The 18,070-nt window shown below is 42.9% G+C and overlaps 1 protein-coding gene across 1 annotated transcript; it reads left to right on the forward strand.

The window, feature by feature from the left end:
* Window positions 1-1,725: 1,725 nt before the first annotated feature.
* Window positions 1,726-17,444, forward strand: SALL4 (spalt like transcription factor 4). The gene is made up of 5 exons (XM_036749900.1): window positions 1,726-1,864; window positions 2,597-2,632; window positions 11,182-13,599; window positions 14,494-14,780; window positions 16,905-17,444. Exons 1-5 carry the CDS (start codon window positions 1,726-1,728, stop codon window positions 17,325-17,327), a joined length of 3,303 nt encoding a protein of 1,100 aa, XP_036605795.1. The 3' UTR covers window positions 17,328-17,444.
* Window positions 17,445-18,070: the final 626 nt, after the last annotated feature.

Consider the following 18,070-nt stretch of genomic DNA (forward strand, 5'->3'; position numbering starts at 1 on the left):
AATATCCAGCTGAATTCATTTAGAGAGTAATGCCCTACCCACAAACATATTATCTTCAATTCCTACTTGACTTATAGACTGAGCCCTTTACAATTAATCCAGAAAATGCAAACAGCTGATGTTGCAGAAAAGTTTATATTTGTATTGTCCTTTGCAATTAAATAAATGCTGTAGAAAGATTATACTCCCATTATAGTCATGGAAAACCTCAAAGATTTGTGTAAGACTGCAAGAAATGTCATTCATTCATTCATTCATTCAACATGTATGTATTGAGAACAAACTACAGGCACTCAGTGGAGTGTGATATATTGTGGTAAAAAAATATATGTATATGTAATTAACAATCCCCAGGACCTTCCTGGTGTCAGAAGGTGTTTAATTGTGTCAGGATGATAAAGAGTTTCTAGCCCAGCATTGCTGGTGGGCTCATTTGAACTATGAACCTTTTCCATGATAAAGGCTGCACTTTTTGGGGGGAGAGAGATCCAATAATGATTATTAATCATAATCCACACTGGAGTCATATTACCTATCTTCAATTGCTGTTTTGATACTGCCGCTGTTGCAAAGAAGCTTTCCAACACTTTCTGAAAGGAGTTTTGTTTTCTACGAAGGATAGTGATCAGTGTAATAAAAAGTATAACGATCAGACTTTTACGGCTTCTAAAAGAGGACTGAAAAGTAATTGCTTGCAGTTTTTATCTCACTGCTTTAACAGCGCCAGGTTGAAGCCGGCCTTCATTTAGTAAATTTATTGGTGAACATTTTTAAGTAGAAAAATCAAGGTGACATTAGAACAATAAACTAGTCGTTATGAGCGTGGATTCAATAGAGAAGTCATTGTAGCTATTAGTTAACATTTAAGCTCTAGCTCATCTCCTGTGGCGCCAGGAGATTTTGCTGAGTAAGAAGCTGCTAGATGGGGTAGTATTTGGATACTGAAAAGATACTTCCAAAATTAAGAGAGGTGCAAGAATGCATACCTCTCCTATCGCTGTTTATTTTGGGGGCGGGGGCTGAAGGGAGAGGAAGGGAAAAAAAAGTTTAAACATACTGAGAGCGACTACACCCAGCACTAAGCCACTCATCCTGAAACTGAGTTCATAACTTGATCTCATCAAAAGGGACGCCTGGTGATAACTCGTCTCCTAAGCGCACCTCCCCTCCTCCCCCTCTGACTTAAAACCCTTATAAAAAGGAACCCGAAGGAGTCTACTTGATGGTCGGAGCTTTGCTAATTTCACCCTTGCAAAACATTAATTAAAGGACGCCACTAAAAAAGCTCTAGACACAGAGGTATCTTTAAGTCCTCATTTGGAAAAACAAATGTTTGCATGCGTGTGTATATTTTCATGGGGTACCACGACGGGTCCCCTCGAATTTCATTATGTCCTGGGAGCCAATCTGAACATGCATGCTAATTAGCTTAACTCCCTCGATACTCAAGCCTTTGTCGGAGGCAGAGGAACTGTTCAGGGGCCGGACTACAAAACCCACAATCCCCCTCCCCACCCTGATCAATGAGGGCTTATTTAAATAATCTGTGAGCTTTTGGACCCAGGCCAATCAGCTGTCAGGGCTCATGATAAATCGCAATGCATTATTGATAATCATAATTACTCTGACATGCGCGTTCCAGCCGAAGGGGGTTATTTCCCAACTCTAGGAATTTGTTGTGAAGGGGAAAATAATTGCTACAATTTTGCTCCCGATGCTCGAACCATGTCGAGACGCAAGCAGGCGAAACCCCAGCACATCAACTCTTCCGAGGAGCCTCTGCAGCTTCCAGATGCGGCAGCCTGCTCCTCGGTCGCCGCCTCCTCCTTAGCTACGACCCCCGCTGCCGCCGCAGCAGAGCACGGTAAGTGGGCAAGGGAATTGGGCTTCTCCGAGTCCCTTTAGAACTTTGATCGACGTCAGGGGACGGAGACCGCGAGCGCGCGGGGACTCGGGAGGCTCCTCGGGGCTCAAGCTTTGGCTTCTCTCTTCCTGCCCGGGGATCAGCGGCCCCGACACTAACCTTTTTTTTTTTTTTTGAGGGGGAAGAGGAATATTTAAGCCGGTCGTTTTCGCGTGTAATTTTCCGCCCTGTCCCGCTCCCAGGCTTTTCGGCACAGGGGAAGTGGTTGCTGTGTTCGGCACAATTTAGGGTGGCTTCCAAAAAAAACAACTGCCTCAGGGTTCGAGACCTCCCATCCTCTTTGCAGCTGCCCTAGATCCTCGGCTCCGGGCTTCTCTCTCCTCCTCTCCCCGAGCCACCTCTCTGCCCCCCCCCCCAGTTTCTCAGGAGCAGGGGGTCGGCGGGGTATACCCCCGGGGAATACGAACTGTTGCGCACGCGACCTGCCCTGAGCTAGTCGCCCACCTCCACCCAGAGCAAAGGGTTGGGGGGAAGGCGGGCGGGAGGCAAGAGTCACGGAACCCCTGACCTCTGCGCTCCCCGGGGGCGCCGGGAGCTCCCTCCCGGCTCGCCCTCCCCTTGGGGGGCCCAGGGGAGTGGTGAGGGGCTACAACTTATTGCTTTCTCCCCTGCCCCCACCCCCCACCCCTGGGCTATCGCGGTCGCCCTGGACCTTTGTAGCCTGACCTCCAGCCATCTTTGATTTCCGACTTCCTAAAATAACCCGCGGTGAGCTAATGGGGTCCGGGCGGTTGGGGAATGGGTGTCGTGTGTGGCTTGAAGTCGCTTTTTTTTTCGGAGTGAACTCCAACTCCTTGCAGCTTTTTTGGGGGAAGTCGTACGTTTTGAGGACGCTCTTACCCTTCTGACGCTGGGTCCCCACAATGTGTGGGGGCGGGATGGGGACTGGGAGAGGTCAGGGGGGAGGGGAAAGGGACGGCTGGGGCGGGGTGGAGGAACTAGGGACTAAGGGGGGGGTGGTCTTATAGTTTGAGGTGCTCTCCCGAGGCAAACGGGTCCCTTCACCCTGACCCTTCCTTCCTGTTCGTTTCCCCTTTCCCCGGACTTAGGGGTGAAAAGTTTTTTTGCTGCTTCGCTTCTGGCAGTTTCAAGTGACTTAGATATTCAAGCTCCACTATCTCCTTTACTTCCCCCTTCTCATCCCCTCCCTCGCCGCCAAATTGTCTCCAATTGTGCGTGTGTGTGGTGGTTGCACAGCCACTGCTGGAGTTCTGGGGTCCCTCCGCATACCTAATTTCTAAGACACTAAAAGCAGCTGTCCGGGGTGAGGGAGGTGGAGATCGAAGAGGTCTCGGGCCCCAGTTTCATCTCCGACCCATTGATACCTGAAGAGGAACTGGAATTTCAGTTGGTTCCCTATTAAATACTTATAGTTAAACGAGTTAACAGCCACACCCTTCTCCCGGGAGGGATTTGGTGTTTGGTGCTTTTAAAAAGCACCTTGGGCTTTAGCGCTAGTTATCTTGTGTGACCCAAACTCCATTCCCCCATTTTAACTTAAGTTTTTAAAGTTGTTCTGTCTTGAAGCCCTTGAGCAGTTGCTTGCACACACTGAGTTGTATGGGCTTTTTTTTGGGGGGGGGGGGCGCCAAAGGTAGTTGGGGGGGTCTGGCTAATGGTGATTGGGGGAGCTTGGATTCGGCCAGAAGGCAATAAATCCCATGTTTAATGCATGACTGTTTTTTCTTTGTGCCTTCGGTTAGGCTGGGGGGCGGAGGTGATGATTCCACATGTAAATCGCAGCCCACTGCTGGAGAGCTGCCTCTAGGGACCAGCCGAAGACAAAAGGGTTAACGTTGGGGGCTGCACGCTTGATTTGGGGGTGGCGGGAGGAGTCCACCAAGTTGTACGAATTTCCTCACCGCCGAAAGACTTACCTGAGTGCATTAAGTATCTATCTTATTTCAGAACAAAAGTAGGGAGTAAAATTTGGGTTCTACTTTCAAAAAGTTCCTTTCTCAAAGACAGCGCAGTTTCGGGCCGTTATTGTTTTAAAATAACTTGAAGTGTTCTCATTTTTGGATGGGAGGTCTTTGTTAATCAGAAGCAAGTTTGCATTTAATTTAGGGTCTTATTAATTGCTAACATGTACTGTATGTATTCCGGTGGAAAACTGAACTGCCAGCTGGCGCCATCTAGAGTTCAGCCAAAAACCAGCTCAAACCGTCATCTTCTTTCCCCTCCCCCCATCATCTTTCCTCAGGTAACTTACACCTTGTCTTGTTTTTGATTTTTGAAGTAGTTTTGGGTGAAGCTGGGCACCTGAGGCCTCCGGCCTCATCTGGTGTAGACATTGCTCCCCTCCCCAGTTGTAGAACCTTCGGTCCCACAAGCGTTCCCCAATTTAGTGCCTTGAGGGTCCCCAACCAATCTAAGGGAAGGTTTCTCTTTTTTTTTTTCCTTTTCTTTTTCTCTTTTGTAGTGAAGTTGAGAGCTTCTGCTAGTGGGGCACAAATTGCTGGGATTCAACCTGAGAGCATTACAGAAATCTATCAACTTCTGTTTGTGATTGCTATCAGAAGCAGTGGGAGGGGGAGGCCTTGAAAGCATGTATTACTCCAAAGAGGTTTTCTCTTACATTTGGAATTTGGAGGACTTTTAAAATTCCCAGATCAGTGTTTTGAAAGCATTAGTCATTGATCGAAGAAAATCTTGGATGCTGGAATAGTTGGTGAAATAGAAAAAAAGACTTTCAAATACAATTAATGCTCTACTCAGGTTTTTTATGACTGAGCTAGGGGCCTAGGTATATATGCTTTTTAAGGTTGGGCCGACCTAATTTGCAAGGCAATTTGAGACCCACCTCTGAAAACAATGCCATTTTTGGGAGGAAAATGGTCGTGGTAGCAGGACAGTCAATTAGCAGATCAAAAAATCAGCAGGTGGTCAGAGGAATAATGCTACATACCGAAAATTAGCATTTTCTCTAAAGGGTTTAAAATGCCCCTTGTGCCATACTGGATTACCATCATTAAAGTCTAAGATTTATACCTTTAAAAATACTGGCTATCTAAATTTTAAGAATAAAAAATCTTATCACTTCGGAGGAAAGAGTACTGTTTCAGAGCTTCCACACTAGCTCATAAACTTACTGGAAATGAAAGTTTAAGGATTATGAAGCTTGGAAAAGTTGTAACTGCAAGTTTCTGTTGGGTAGATACTATTAGATTCTGTTTAAATTTCAGAATGGGATTGGGAGAGGAGGAGGGAAAAGAAGCATGCATATTTTTTTAACTTGATGCTTGACTTCTATTTGACCACTTTAAAAAGTTTGCATTGCAAAATGTGCGCTGCCTTCTACAAAGAATGTAGCATTTGAGAGCACCAGAAAAGATACTTTGTGGTTAATATGTTGACTAATTTTCAACCCCACTCAATTTTTTGACTTTAGGTATTTATTCCACATATTCAATACCTACTGTGTGCAACTGCTGCCCCAGGCAGTGTTCTAAAGAAATAACCTTGCCCTTCCTAGCCTGTTTTATAGACTTTGGTGTTAGAGGTGAGACTTGGATGTCACACTTAGAATTGGGATACTCTGAATTGGCAGCAGTCAGGGTTCTGGGGGTTTTTTTGTTTTTAGTATTAGCTTGCACAAATGTCTTCATGTTGGAGTTTTGGTCTTATTTTAAGGCTAAGAAAGAAATTGTCTTGCAGAGCCTTTGCACAATTGACTTTAGATCTTGTATCCATTTCTCATCCTTACCTCAGGTTTTCCTAGTAACCCCTCATTTTACAGATGGGAGAAACTGAAGTTTGGAAAGGTCCACACCCAAGTAGCAAGTTACTGTTGCTTGGATATTTCAAGCACAGGTTCCCAACTCATTGCTCTGTGTATCTTGTAGCTTTCTGGTATTTTAAATGTCATTGAGATTTGTTTTTTTTTTTGTTTGTTTGTTTTTACATCAAACTAGTTTCAAAGTCTCTTTCCTCTTCCATATGGAGGAGAGCCATCTCCTTGATCAAAGATTGGGGACAATTAGCAAGACCAAAATGAAATGTCTCCATGTATTACATACTTAGGGTGTTTTTTGGTACTTTCACACTTTCTGAAGATCTGCATCAATATTTCATTAGGCTCCCATTTCAAAAGGTTAGTTATAATCATTTTGCAGCCTCAGTTCTGGAGAAAGACTAATTTAGATATGGAATTGTAAGCCTCTAATATAGTAATGTTAATGTGATTTAGTAGTGCTCCCAACTGTCCATATTTTAAGGTTCTCATTAAGCTGAATGAGAACATGCTGGAGAGTTTTCAGGTTTGAGCTACATACATATCAGGAACCAGACAGTTGAAAGAGCCTCATCGTATACTGTTAGCTGTGTGTCCTTGAACAAGTCACTTTTAACCCCTTAGCCAGTTTCCTCAGTTGTAAAATGAGAGTAACAGTACTGTCACCCAGAATTGTTGGGAAGACAATTGTGATATTTGTAAAACACTTAGCACAGTGTCTGGCACATAGTAAGTGTTGTGTAAATGCTATCTGTGTTATTATGGTGCGGTAGTAGCAGTCTTTGGTTGCTAAGGCCATTCTGAAAAGTGGGTCTAACATTGGCCCCCACCCCCCAAAAATAATTTTACATACAACTGGTCCTCATAGGTAAAGGCAAGCCAACTAATAACTCAGGTTTTTGACTTAAAAAAATGGATAAACCAGAAGGGAAACTTGTAAGCCATGCAAACACCCACCTCACTTTTTACAAAGAAGGAAGCAGAAGTTCAATGACTTGGTTAGAACCATTTGCCTGACTCCAGACTAGAACCGCTGTGGTTGTATATATCAAACTTAAGAGGCTTTGAGCAGTACCATTGCAGCAGTGACACTTAGTAAGTAGAACCTAAACTTTGGAATGTGTGTTGAAGTGTGTGGCTGAAGTGTCCCTTTAAAGGTTGGTAAATCTCCTTTGCCATTTATTCTAGAATAACGTCGGACATAGAATAAAGGTAAGAATTAAAAATAAAGCATAGACTTTATCTTAGAACTTACCATACTGATGACTTAGGGGATTTCTGCTTTGTAACTTTAAGGAGGGAAAACATAATTGCCCTTTTATTTTCAGGAGGGCTGATTATGTTTTTTTTTTTCTTAATCTACTCAATACAGTTTCCTTATTTTTAATATAGAAATGAGAAAGGAGATAAGTTAAAATGCAATCAAGATACTGTTTAGTTTCCTAGGTTCTTATTTCATCTGGTATTGTATAGGATGAAGGCTTGCTTACAATAGTAGGTTATTTTCTATCCATTTGGCAGTGATTGAATCTAAAACCCCTGCTGGGTGTCCGGCATTCTTCTAACTTATTGGATACCTAGATGCTGAGAGATAACATTCCTGAAATTCGGGGAGGTGGAGAGATGGGAAAACAGTGCAGAAGTACAATTCCTATTTTTTTTTTTTAAGAGGTTAACTCGAGTGCATGAACAATGTTCTTTCAAGGCCTCTCTTGCTACTTTGCAAACACTGATACAGTATTTGGACAGAGGTGATCTTGAATGTAGACATGCTTCACAGGTTTGCTTTGTACACAAGTAAACCCCTATGTTGAAGTTTAAGACTGTCAAGTATGATGTTACTGATAATGATTTCTTAGGTAAAGTTTTGTGTCAAGTCAGGCTTGTGTAGTAAATGTTTTTTAGGTGGTCTAACTGCAAATCACTCTGGGGAACCATTCACTGTCCTTGGCCTCCACAGTTGTAATTTTTAAAATCCTTACTATCTTATTTTCCTTAGTAATTACAGCATAAGAAGAAGCCTTGGGTCAGTCGATTTACTAAGCACCTATTGTGTGTCAGGCTCTGGGGACAAGAAGAAAGATAAAATACAGTCCGAGGAGCTCACAGTCCAATCCAGGGAGATAATGGGCAAATACCTACGTACAAATAAGTTATTATATACAGGATAAATTGGAAAGAATCAACAGAAGGGAGGCACTGGAAGTGAGGGATCAGGAAAAGCTCCCTATAGGAGGTAGGACTTGAAGGAAGCCAGGAGGCTGAGTTGAGGAGGGAGAGAACATTCTCTTCATGATGGACAACAAATGAAAGTGCCTAGAGATGAGAGATTCTTGTGAGGAGCTAGGAGGCTAGTGTCACTGGATGAAAGAGTACGTAGAGGGGTATAGGGTAGGAGAAGGCCAGATTATGAAGAGTTTCTAACGCCAAACAGGATTTTATATTTGATCCTGGTGGTTAGGGAGCCACTAGAGTTTGAATAGGGGAGTGGCATTTGACCTGTGCTTTAGGAAGCTCACTTTGACAGTTGAATCCTGATGGACCAGAGTGGGGAGAGAGTGACCAACCAGCAACTATTGTAGCAGCCTGGGAGGAGGGTGATGAAGACCTATATTCTAGTGGTGGCAATGTCAGAAGGGGGCATATGTAAGACTAAGGAGGGGGAAATTAACAGGAAGTGTCATATGACTAGTCAGTATCAGAACCAGGATTTTAATCCAGGTCTCCTGATTCTCAAGTTTTAACATTTCCTTTTGACCTGTCAGTGGGTTCTCAGTAGTCCAGGGATTCCTGGAATCTTGACCCCTGGTCCATAAGATCAAAACTTTTTATAATAAGATGTTTAAATCTTAATGAAGTAAGTTTTGATAGATAACCCATATAAACAAGCTTTTTGGGAGGAGTCCTTAATTTTTTTTTAAGAATGCAAAGAAGTCCTGAAATCAAAGTTTGAGTACCCACTGACTCTTGTCCACAGCCCTGCAATTTCATAGAACTATAAATCTAGACCTGGAAAAGGTCCTTAGTGATGGCAAGTTAAACATTCTTTCTGTCATGCCACATTCCTATATTTCACTTGAGTTGTAAGGCAGAGAGCATTGCATTTGACTCTAGGGAGTCCAGGAGACCTGCTCTCCAGCCCGCTCTCTCATTTATTTATTGTTGCAAATCCTCTTAGGTTTGGGCCTTAGTTTCCTACTGTAAGATGAGAGGTTGCTTCAGTTTAGAAGAATTTGAAGGATCAGAGTCTTTCAACTATGTATGATAGTACTATGATGAATACTTACTGTATATCTAACATGGTGCTAGTAGCTAGGGAACAGAAGAAAGAGGGGATATTCTCTCAGCCCACAAGGAGATTAGAATCTAGCTAGGAAGATATTTTTATGAATGGATATATGATGGAAGAAGAAATATGGCTTCATGGCCAGAGCCAGTCCTTAGGGAGATAGCAGCTTAGGACTCACCTCTGACATGTGTCGACATCTGTGTCCCAGGTAATTTTCTAAGTACTATAACTTGATTTTTATCAGTGAAGAATAAGTATAGTAAACCCCCTTCCTTAAAAAAAGTAAAATTGCTATATGGTATGAATTGTCAAAAATCAAAAGGTTATCAGAAGGGAAGAGAACTTCAGTATGGGTTAGGGGTTTTTTTTTTTAATGGGTTGATCACTTTTTAAGACATTAAAAGAAATATGAATGCATAGCAGGAGTGAGAGTAGCAATAGTTTGAGCAAGGCACATAGAATGTTATAGAATAGGTGTCTTTGAGGAGGGAAAAGAAGGACATTGACTAGGCCTTAAAACAAATTGGGGAGGGTCTTGAAAGACAGGCCTTTTAAATTTACTTTTAAAAGAAGAATATCAATAACTACTGGCTTTCTGTGACTTGTAAATTTAAAAATGATTCCACACAGCTGTAAGAGTTTTCAAAAGCTAGGATCATTTAAAGGAGCTGAACTATTTGGGGGAGGGGGAGGGGAGTGACGACAAACTTAATACTGTACAAATGGAATGATTTGATTTGATTTTGTAACTGACTTAAAGTCTGAGCAGTTAGGAATTGTCTGAGCTTTATTGGCCCATTTTATGAATTCACTCATTGATTTTTTTTAAATTCCTAGCTGATTTCAGCTGTGGGTACAATATAGTACTTCATATGGTAGTTGCATAGTTTTAAGGATTTGACATTGGAAGGCTCTCTTGGGGTATCTTGGTGGGCTCAGGAATATTTATACCTGCTTAATGTACGACATTAGACATTGTTCCTAGGACCCAGAATTTAGGCTCCCACTGTCACTCTTCAACTACCCTTTAGCATAGCACATACTATGTGCCAGGGACTATGTTAAGGACTTTACATTCTCACAACAAACCTTCAGTGTTTGATGCTCTCCAGCTTTGAACTCTAGGTCTCATTGATTTCAGCCCCATCACTATCTACTGTACCCCATGACTGTCTTAAGGCAGCCTGGGAAACTAGAAGCCTGGATGGGGGGAAATTCTCAACAAATGAAATGGGGTAATTTGTGCCTCTTACTGCATTTTAACCTCTCCCTGTTCATGTGAAAGACCAAAAGAAGCCTTATTATGTAGTGAAATGCTGCGGTAGGCTAGACCAAATATTGTGACCTGTCCATATTTGCTATTCCTTCCATGGCTTGACCTGCATGCTGGACCTTAAGACCTAAAAAGAGATCTAATCTTGCATCCATTGCCCATTATATAGGTAAGGGAAAATTAGTACACCAACCAACTTGTCTTTTTGAGCTTTAGCTTTCACAGCTGAGCCCCAACATGAGTATAAATAACAGAATTCAGTAGAGGGTTGGATTTGAAGTCAAGGGAACAAAGTTTGTCTCACCGTTAATGCTTTTATAGTTGTGCAGTTTGGGAGTTATTTAACCTCAGACTTCAGTTTGTTCAGTATTTGTAAAAATGAGTTAGATTAATCTCAGATTTAAATGGAAGGGGGCTGTGGTCAACCTCTCCTTACCTTCTTTCCCAGCTCTGAGCTCCTCCATCCCCTCCTTGCCCAGTGGTCTTTCTGTTGTATCTGTCATAACCTTCTAGGGCTGCTTTGTTGTGGTTCAGTCTCATTTGCTTCTTGGTGACCCCATTTGGGGTTTTCTTGGCAAAGATACTAGGGGTGGTTTTGCCATTGCCTTCTCCACCTCTAAAGATGAGGAAACAGGGAAAGAGGCCACCTGCCCAGGATTACACAGCTAATAAATGTCTGAGGCCAGATTTGAACTGGGGGAAAAGGAGTCCTTTTGACTCCAGGCCCAGCTGTACCACTTAGCTGCCCTCTAGGGCTGCTACAAGCTAAGTCTTTCCTCCTGTGGTATTAATGCCAATTTTAGAAACACTTGTGAGGTTAACAACTTCTAAGATACACCTAACTAAATGTCCTCCTGACAAACGCTGTCTTCTCAGGTTCATCCCTGTGTTTGGATAGGATATAGTTTGTGGTCTGTATTAAATTTGTTTCTTTTTCTTTTTCTTGTTCTTCCTGACATCAGGTGGTCCACCAAACTGCCCTGGAGATGGAGAGGGAATAAGAGGAAGAGTTAAACGATGTCGAACTGAGGAAACGAGTATCTGTGAGAAATGCTGTGCAGAGTTTTTCAGCCTTTCTGAATTCTTGGAACACAAGAAAAATTGCACTAAAAATCCCCCTGTCCTAATCATGAATGACAGCGAGGGGACAGCACCCCCTGAAGTCTTTACAGAAGTTACCCCAGCCCCATCAGAGAATTTTCCAGTTGACCGTTTGGAAAGTCAGGGCAGTAAAGACAGTCGTGCAAAGAGCTGCGCTGCTTCTGTAGACAAGAAGGAGAAGTCTGGTGTGGAGGCAGGAGCCTATCTCAAAACAGAGCCTGCAGCCCCTGCTACGCCCCATGGGATAAGCTATTTACCAAAAGGCAAAGTTCCCAACACTAATGTGACTTTACAAACACTACGGGGGACCAAGGTAGCTGTGAATCAGAGGAGTGCCGACGCTGTGTCTTTACCAGTCCAAGGCTTTGGCGCATTCCCCATGATCCTGGAACAGCTAATGAGTCTCCAGCAACAACAACTTCAGCAAATCCAGCTTACTGAGCAGATTCGTGTGCAGATGACCATGATGGCCACCAGTGGTCAGCACCCATCGGTGCCTCATGGTTCCGACCCTTTGAAAACACTGGGCACTCATATGTCCCAACATCTCTCCACTGCTTTGGCCTTAGTTGGACAAAAGGCTGGAAGCCAGAACTTGTCACTGGAATCCTTGAAACAAGGCAAACTACCTCATGCCAATATAGGCATCCCAACTGCTGGCTCTGTGGCCTCTGGGCTGCCATCTTTCTCTTTAAAGCCTGATGCAAACAGGATCCTTCCTAATGCAATGTCTCGTCTTCCAAATCCTTTACTACCTCAGTCATCAGGCTCAGTTCTTTTCCAGAACCCATTCCCTCCAGTGTCTTCAGTGTCTCCTGTGTTGGACCCATCCAAGAAAGGGAAGGGAAAAACTCCCAACATCACTGTTTCTGAGAGCAAACCAAATCCCGAGGAGCCCTTCTTCAAGCACAAATGCAAGTTCTGTGGCAAGGTGTTTGGAAATGACAGTGCCTTGCAAATTCATCTCCGTTCCCATACTGGGGAGAGACCATACAAATGCAACATCTGTGGCAATCGCTTTACCACTAAGGGGAATTTAAAGGTTCACTTCCAGCGCCATAAGGAGAAGTATCCCCAGATAAAAATGAATCCCCATCCAGTCCCTGAACACCTGGATAACCTGACAAATACCAGTGAGATCTCATGTGGAGTACCTGTACCTATGGATGAATCAAATCTGATTGTGGACAGCAAACCTCCCCTTACTACTGGGACCCCTCCCCTAGGCTTACCTAGTCTGTCTTCTCTGACCCCCAAAGACTCACTTGGTGCTTTTCCCAATGATCTACCATCCAGGCCTTCTCCAGAGAGTGAAGGGGGTTCCACATCTTCTGGTATGGCCAGTCAGGAATCTGGGACAGAGCAGAGCTTGAGTTCCCCACAGGCTGGTAGTAGCATTGGTGGTTTCTCAGGTAGTGGGGGCACTGAACAGGGGTCTGAGACTTTGAAGTTACAACAGCTAGTAGAAAACATTGATAAGGCTACCAGTGACCCCAATGAATGTATCATCTGTCATCGAGTTCTAAGCTGCACAAGCTCTTTGAAAATGCATTATCGCACTCACACTGGGGAGAGACCATTCAAATGTAAGATTTGTGGAAGGGCCTTCTCCACAAAAGGAAATCTTAAGACTCATTATGGAGTTCACCGAGCCAACACCCCTTTAAAAATGCAACATTCTTGCCCCATTTGCCAAAAGAAATTTACCAATGCAGTAGTGTTGCAGCAACATATCCGAATGCACATGGGTGGCCAGATCCCTAACACCCCTATGCCTGAGAATTCCTGTGACCATGTTGATATGGATCCAGCTGTTATCAGTGAGAAAAATGGAGATGCCATTACCAATTGCATTGATGAGACCATTGAAAGCATTATTGATATGGAAGACTTGGAGTCCCAAGATGTTCCTAGTGGTTCATCTAAGCCATCTACTCCATTTACTGATACTCAGTCAGAAACACCAGCTGTGGCATTTACCAGCATCTCGGTATTAGAGGCCCCAGGGAAAACAGGCAATCCATCTCTGAGCCTTCAGCGGCAGAGCAGTCTGAAGTCAAGTTCTGCAGAAAGTGATGGCACGACCAATGACTCCTCATCTGTAATAGGAGATCAAGATTATCAAAATGGCCGGAGTCCAGAGTCTGCATCATTCCAAGCGTTATCGCCTGCAAATAGTCAAGCTGAAAGTATTAGGTCCAAGTCACCTGGCTTAGTCACTCATGATGACATGGGAAATAAGGCTGAAGGACCTGAAAACCCTCCAGCAGAAATTGAAGGTGATGGTGCTTTGGATTTAACTTATGCCAATATTGGCCGAAAGGTCATCAAGGAAGAGCCTGGGTTAAATTTTGCAAATGGGGAGTATGGTAGGTATTTGCTGCTGCATAGGGAGGAAAAAAAAACTTGATTTTTAAAACTAGCATTTCATTGAATATCAGTTAATTTGAATCTCTCTGAAGGGACTTTAAGTCATCTTTTCCTAGCCACACTTGTTTAGGAATTCCAACTATGTCAGAGGGTTGGCAAACTGGCTGGATTTGGCCTGTTCTTTTTTGCATGATCCATGATGTAAGAATGGTTCTATGACACATCAGAGGAATTTATTTACTTGCCCATGGTCTCACGGGTAATATTGGTGAAATTTGTTCCCAGGTCTCTTGATTTTTCTGGTTTAGTACTCTATGGTACCACACTGCTTCACTGTTAAGGCAGTTTTTAAGCTGAAGTCTTCCTTTTCTTCCAAATATATCCGTTGGTCCTAGTTCTGCATTCTAGGGCCAGCAGACCCAATTACCAATTGAGTGCTTTGCTTAGTTTAAGATCTAGGATAAAATTTAGTTTCTTTAGTGATTGTGGGAAAGTCATTTAACCTACAGTTCAGTTTCTTCATTTGGAAATGGGGATTTTAATATTAATTAGAATTGGAAGTCTCAAATGAGATAACATGAAGATGTTTTTTAAAAGATGTTAGACTGTTAACAGTAACCTTTATGCTAGTCCTTTTTATATCTATCATGTCAGTACCCCAGGAAATGAAGGTTAACTTTATTTTTGCTGAAATCTTTTTTCTCTTTAATCAGACACTTAAAGACCATTAAACTAGCATAAGCTAGGGTGGTTATTAATTTTAAAGGTATATATCTAATGTGTTGGATTTTCTTGTCTTTTAGGTCGAAGTAGCATTCCTGCTTTTGTCAGAGTACCACCAGCTTTGATCAAAGCTGAAGCTCCTGGAGAGCGGCCGATAAGCAGTAGCCCGTTTTCTGGACCTCCTGCCGTGGCCCCCTTCCTAGTGGTCCCACCTCGGCGCACTGCCAAACAGCACATTTGTACCACCTGTGGAAAGAACTTCTCATCAGCCAGTGCCCTTCAGATCCATGAGCGTACTCATACTGGTGAAAAGCCTTTCGCATGTACCATTTGTGGAAGGGCCTTTACGACCAAAGGAAATTTAAAGGTGAGTTCTTCAGATATTTCAAGTGAAGGGAAAGAAGGAAGTGTCCGGTCAAATCATCAGGCATTTGTATTGAGCCTACTATTTGCCAGGCACTGCATGAAATACTAAGAATACAAAGGAGGGCAAAAGTTAGTCCCTGCCCCCAAGAAATTTAGAATCTAATGAGAGAAGACAATAGACATGCCGACAATTATGAATGAGTAAGATATGTACAAAGTAAACTGGAGATGATCTCACAAGGAAGTCATTAGCATTAAGGGAGGCTGGAAAAGGCTTCTTACAGGAGGTGTGATGTGAAGTTAGGAGGGAAAGCCATACATAGGGGACAGACAGTATGCAAGGAACAGCAAGGAGAGGTCAGTGTCACTGGATTCATGAGTATATGGAGGTTGTATTTGTAAGGAGCATATATAAGTTGTAAGAAGACTGGAAAGGTTGGACTGAGGGGGCCAGTTTTTATGCAGGGCTTAAAAAACCGTAACAGTGGATTTTAAATTTGATTCTGGAGGTGATGAGCCACTGGAGTTTATTGAATGAGGGGGTAGGGTGTGACATGGTCAGAACTGCTTTAGAAAGACCAATCACTGAGTTGAATGGAAGATGGAGTAACATGGGGGAGAGACTTGAGGCACAGAGATCAACCAGGAGTGAGGTAATGAGGACCCCCACACCCTGGTGGTGGCACTGTGAGAAGAGAGAAGGGCTTATGCAGAGATGTTAGTAACAAAAGCAAAGTCAATGGGATTTTTAGCAGATTGGATATGGGGGATCGAGAGATAGGGAAGGTTCTAAGTTGACACTTTGCTGTGTGACTAAGAGGATAGTGACACCCTAGATAGTATCAGAGAAGTTAGGATGGGGGAGGATTTGGAAATGTTTAAGATACCTACAGGTACCCATTTTGATTTGTCCACTAAGTAGAGAATGTGAGACTGGAGGTAAGGAGAGGTTGGACCTGGATAAGTAGACCGAAGAATCATCAGTAGAGAGATAATCGAATCCTGGGGAACCAAGGCAGTCACAAAGTGAAATAATGCTTTGGAAGAAGAGAGCCCAGGACAGAGTATTGTGGGTGGGGTGGAGGGCAATTGTGATTAGCAGGAGTGTGACCTGGGTGAAGATGCAGCAGAAGAAACTGAAGGAGCATCAGATGCTACGAGATTTGGAAAAGAGTAGTTTTAGTTGAATAAGGTCAGAAGCCAGATTGCAGAGAGGTAAGAGTGAGAAGAAGTGGAAGCAGCCATTGTAGATGACTTCTTAAGGACTTTTGCCCCAAAAAGGAATGACAGAATTAGAATAATAGCTAATAGGGATGGGTGGATTAAGTGAGGGTTTGGGGTTTTTTTGGGGTGGGGTGGAGTTAATGAGGATAGAGACATGGGCATGTTTGTAGACAGCAGGAAAACAGCCCTTTGTACAGGAAGAGATAGAAGTTAGTGAGAAAATGGGATGATAGCTGGAGAAGACAGGATGAAATGAAATTACTTGTGCAGGAGAGGGGTTTGTCTTGACAAAAAAAAGAGCCACTCACGTGAGACAGGAGTGAAGGAGGCAAATAGAAATAAATGGGAGAATGCACTGAGTGAATATGGATGAAGAAGGAGCCTGGATTTTTTCTGAACCATAGGAGTACTAAAGGGTGGGGGTAACTCTGAATTTGTAATCTAGTATATTTTAAAGTTGATACGGTTTAAATCTGTTATTGTCCTTTTTAATCTTTGGTCTGCTTTCTTGATCCACCCACCCATCCACACACAGAAGGCCCAATCACAAAGACCCCTAGATTCTTCCTAGAGTTGTCTTTTGTGGCCAATCTAGGTTTTGTCTTTTCTCCTAAACCAGAAATAACTAGATTAGATATTCATGTCTTGGCCACAGACTGGTAGCCAAGACAAATATGGTTAGGTGGCTTGGCTAGAATACCCCCTTCGAATGCGAAAACCAGCAAGCTAGCTATGTTCTCATTTGGGGGGTGGGGGAGGTTTTAAAGGACTTTTCTAGATAATGAAAACAATTTTATTCCTAAGTGGGTTTTTCCCACCTTATCCAACCAATTTAATGGATCTGACAAATATAGTTATGGAGCCTCTAGGGTTTTACTTGGTCCCTTTTCTCTTTCACTAGGTCCATGTTGGAACTCATATGTGGAATAACTCTGCCCGACGTGGAAGGAGACTATCTATTGATAACACCATAGCATTGCTGGGTAACGACGTCAAGAAGGTGTCTGAGATGTTTCCAAAGGATATAGTCCCTCCTGCAGTGAATCTTGACCCTGCAGTTTGGAACCAGTATGCAGCTGTGATTAACAATGGCTTAGCAATGAAGACTAATGAGATATCGGTGATACAGAGTGGCCCTATCCCTGCCCTACAAGTTCCTATCAGTGGTGGTGGATCTGTAATGAATAATGCCCCGGTTTCCAAGATAGATGGGTCACAGTCTGGGATTAGCCCTGATGTCATGGAGAAAGCTAGTGCTACTGACAATGTCCCCAAACATCAATTCCCTCACTTTCTGGAAGAAAACAAGATTGCAGTCAGCTAAAAAGGAAGCTGGAATGCAGGCGAAGCAAGTTACACTTTAAAAAAAAAATTCCAACCCAACTTTCTGGGCTTTGTTTTGGTTTTGTTTTTTCCTATCTATGTGCAAAATGACTGTAGTTGTCTTTTATACGCTGGGCAGCTCTACAATCATGGTGTTGCTTTGCAAAAAAAAGAAACAGAATAGGAGTTCTTCTATTTGGAAAGATGCGGGTCTTGCAAAGTAGCTTTGTTATTTAAACTATAGGCTTATACAAGCTATAGGAGTTGTACATCCAAAGATTAGTATTGCCTCCATTAAAGGTGCTGCTTATGAGCTTTCTCGATTAAGTGAGACAAGATAACCCTGAGCAGTAATGGACAAAAAACCAAACTATTTACATGGGCTACTGTTTATGCGGGTAAATATTGTAGAAGGTCTGCCATCCTTTTTTAGATTTAGATTTGTTTGTGGGTTTTTCTCACTTCCTGAATGTACTTTATTTTTTTTTTTTTTTGTAAACTAAGGTTGTAGAATGAGGACTCTCAACCTTTGCATCTGAAACAAATGGAAAGGCCTTTCTTTACTGAACTTGTTTGGTCCCTAAGGAATTAATGTTGTGTGTTGGTTGCTGCTTATTTAAGAACAATTCAGCTAGCACCTCAAGAGTGCCAAAGCTAGCTCTTCAGGGTTCTCTCACCACTTTTATAACTTTACTAAACACTGAAGGGGAGAGTCCCCTCTGCATCCCCTCTCCCCGACAAGGG

Source organism: Trichosurus vulpecula, chromosome 3, assembly GCF_011100635.1.
Source record: "Trichosurus vulpecula isolate mTriVul1 chromosome 3, mTriVul1.pri, whole genome shotgun sequence".
NCBI lineage: Eukaryota > Metazoa > Chordata > Mammalia > Diprotodontia > Phalangeridae > Trichosurus > Trichosurus vulpecula.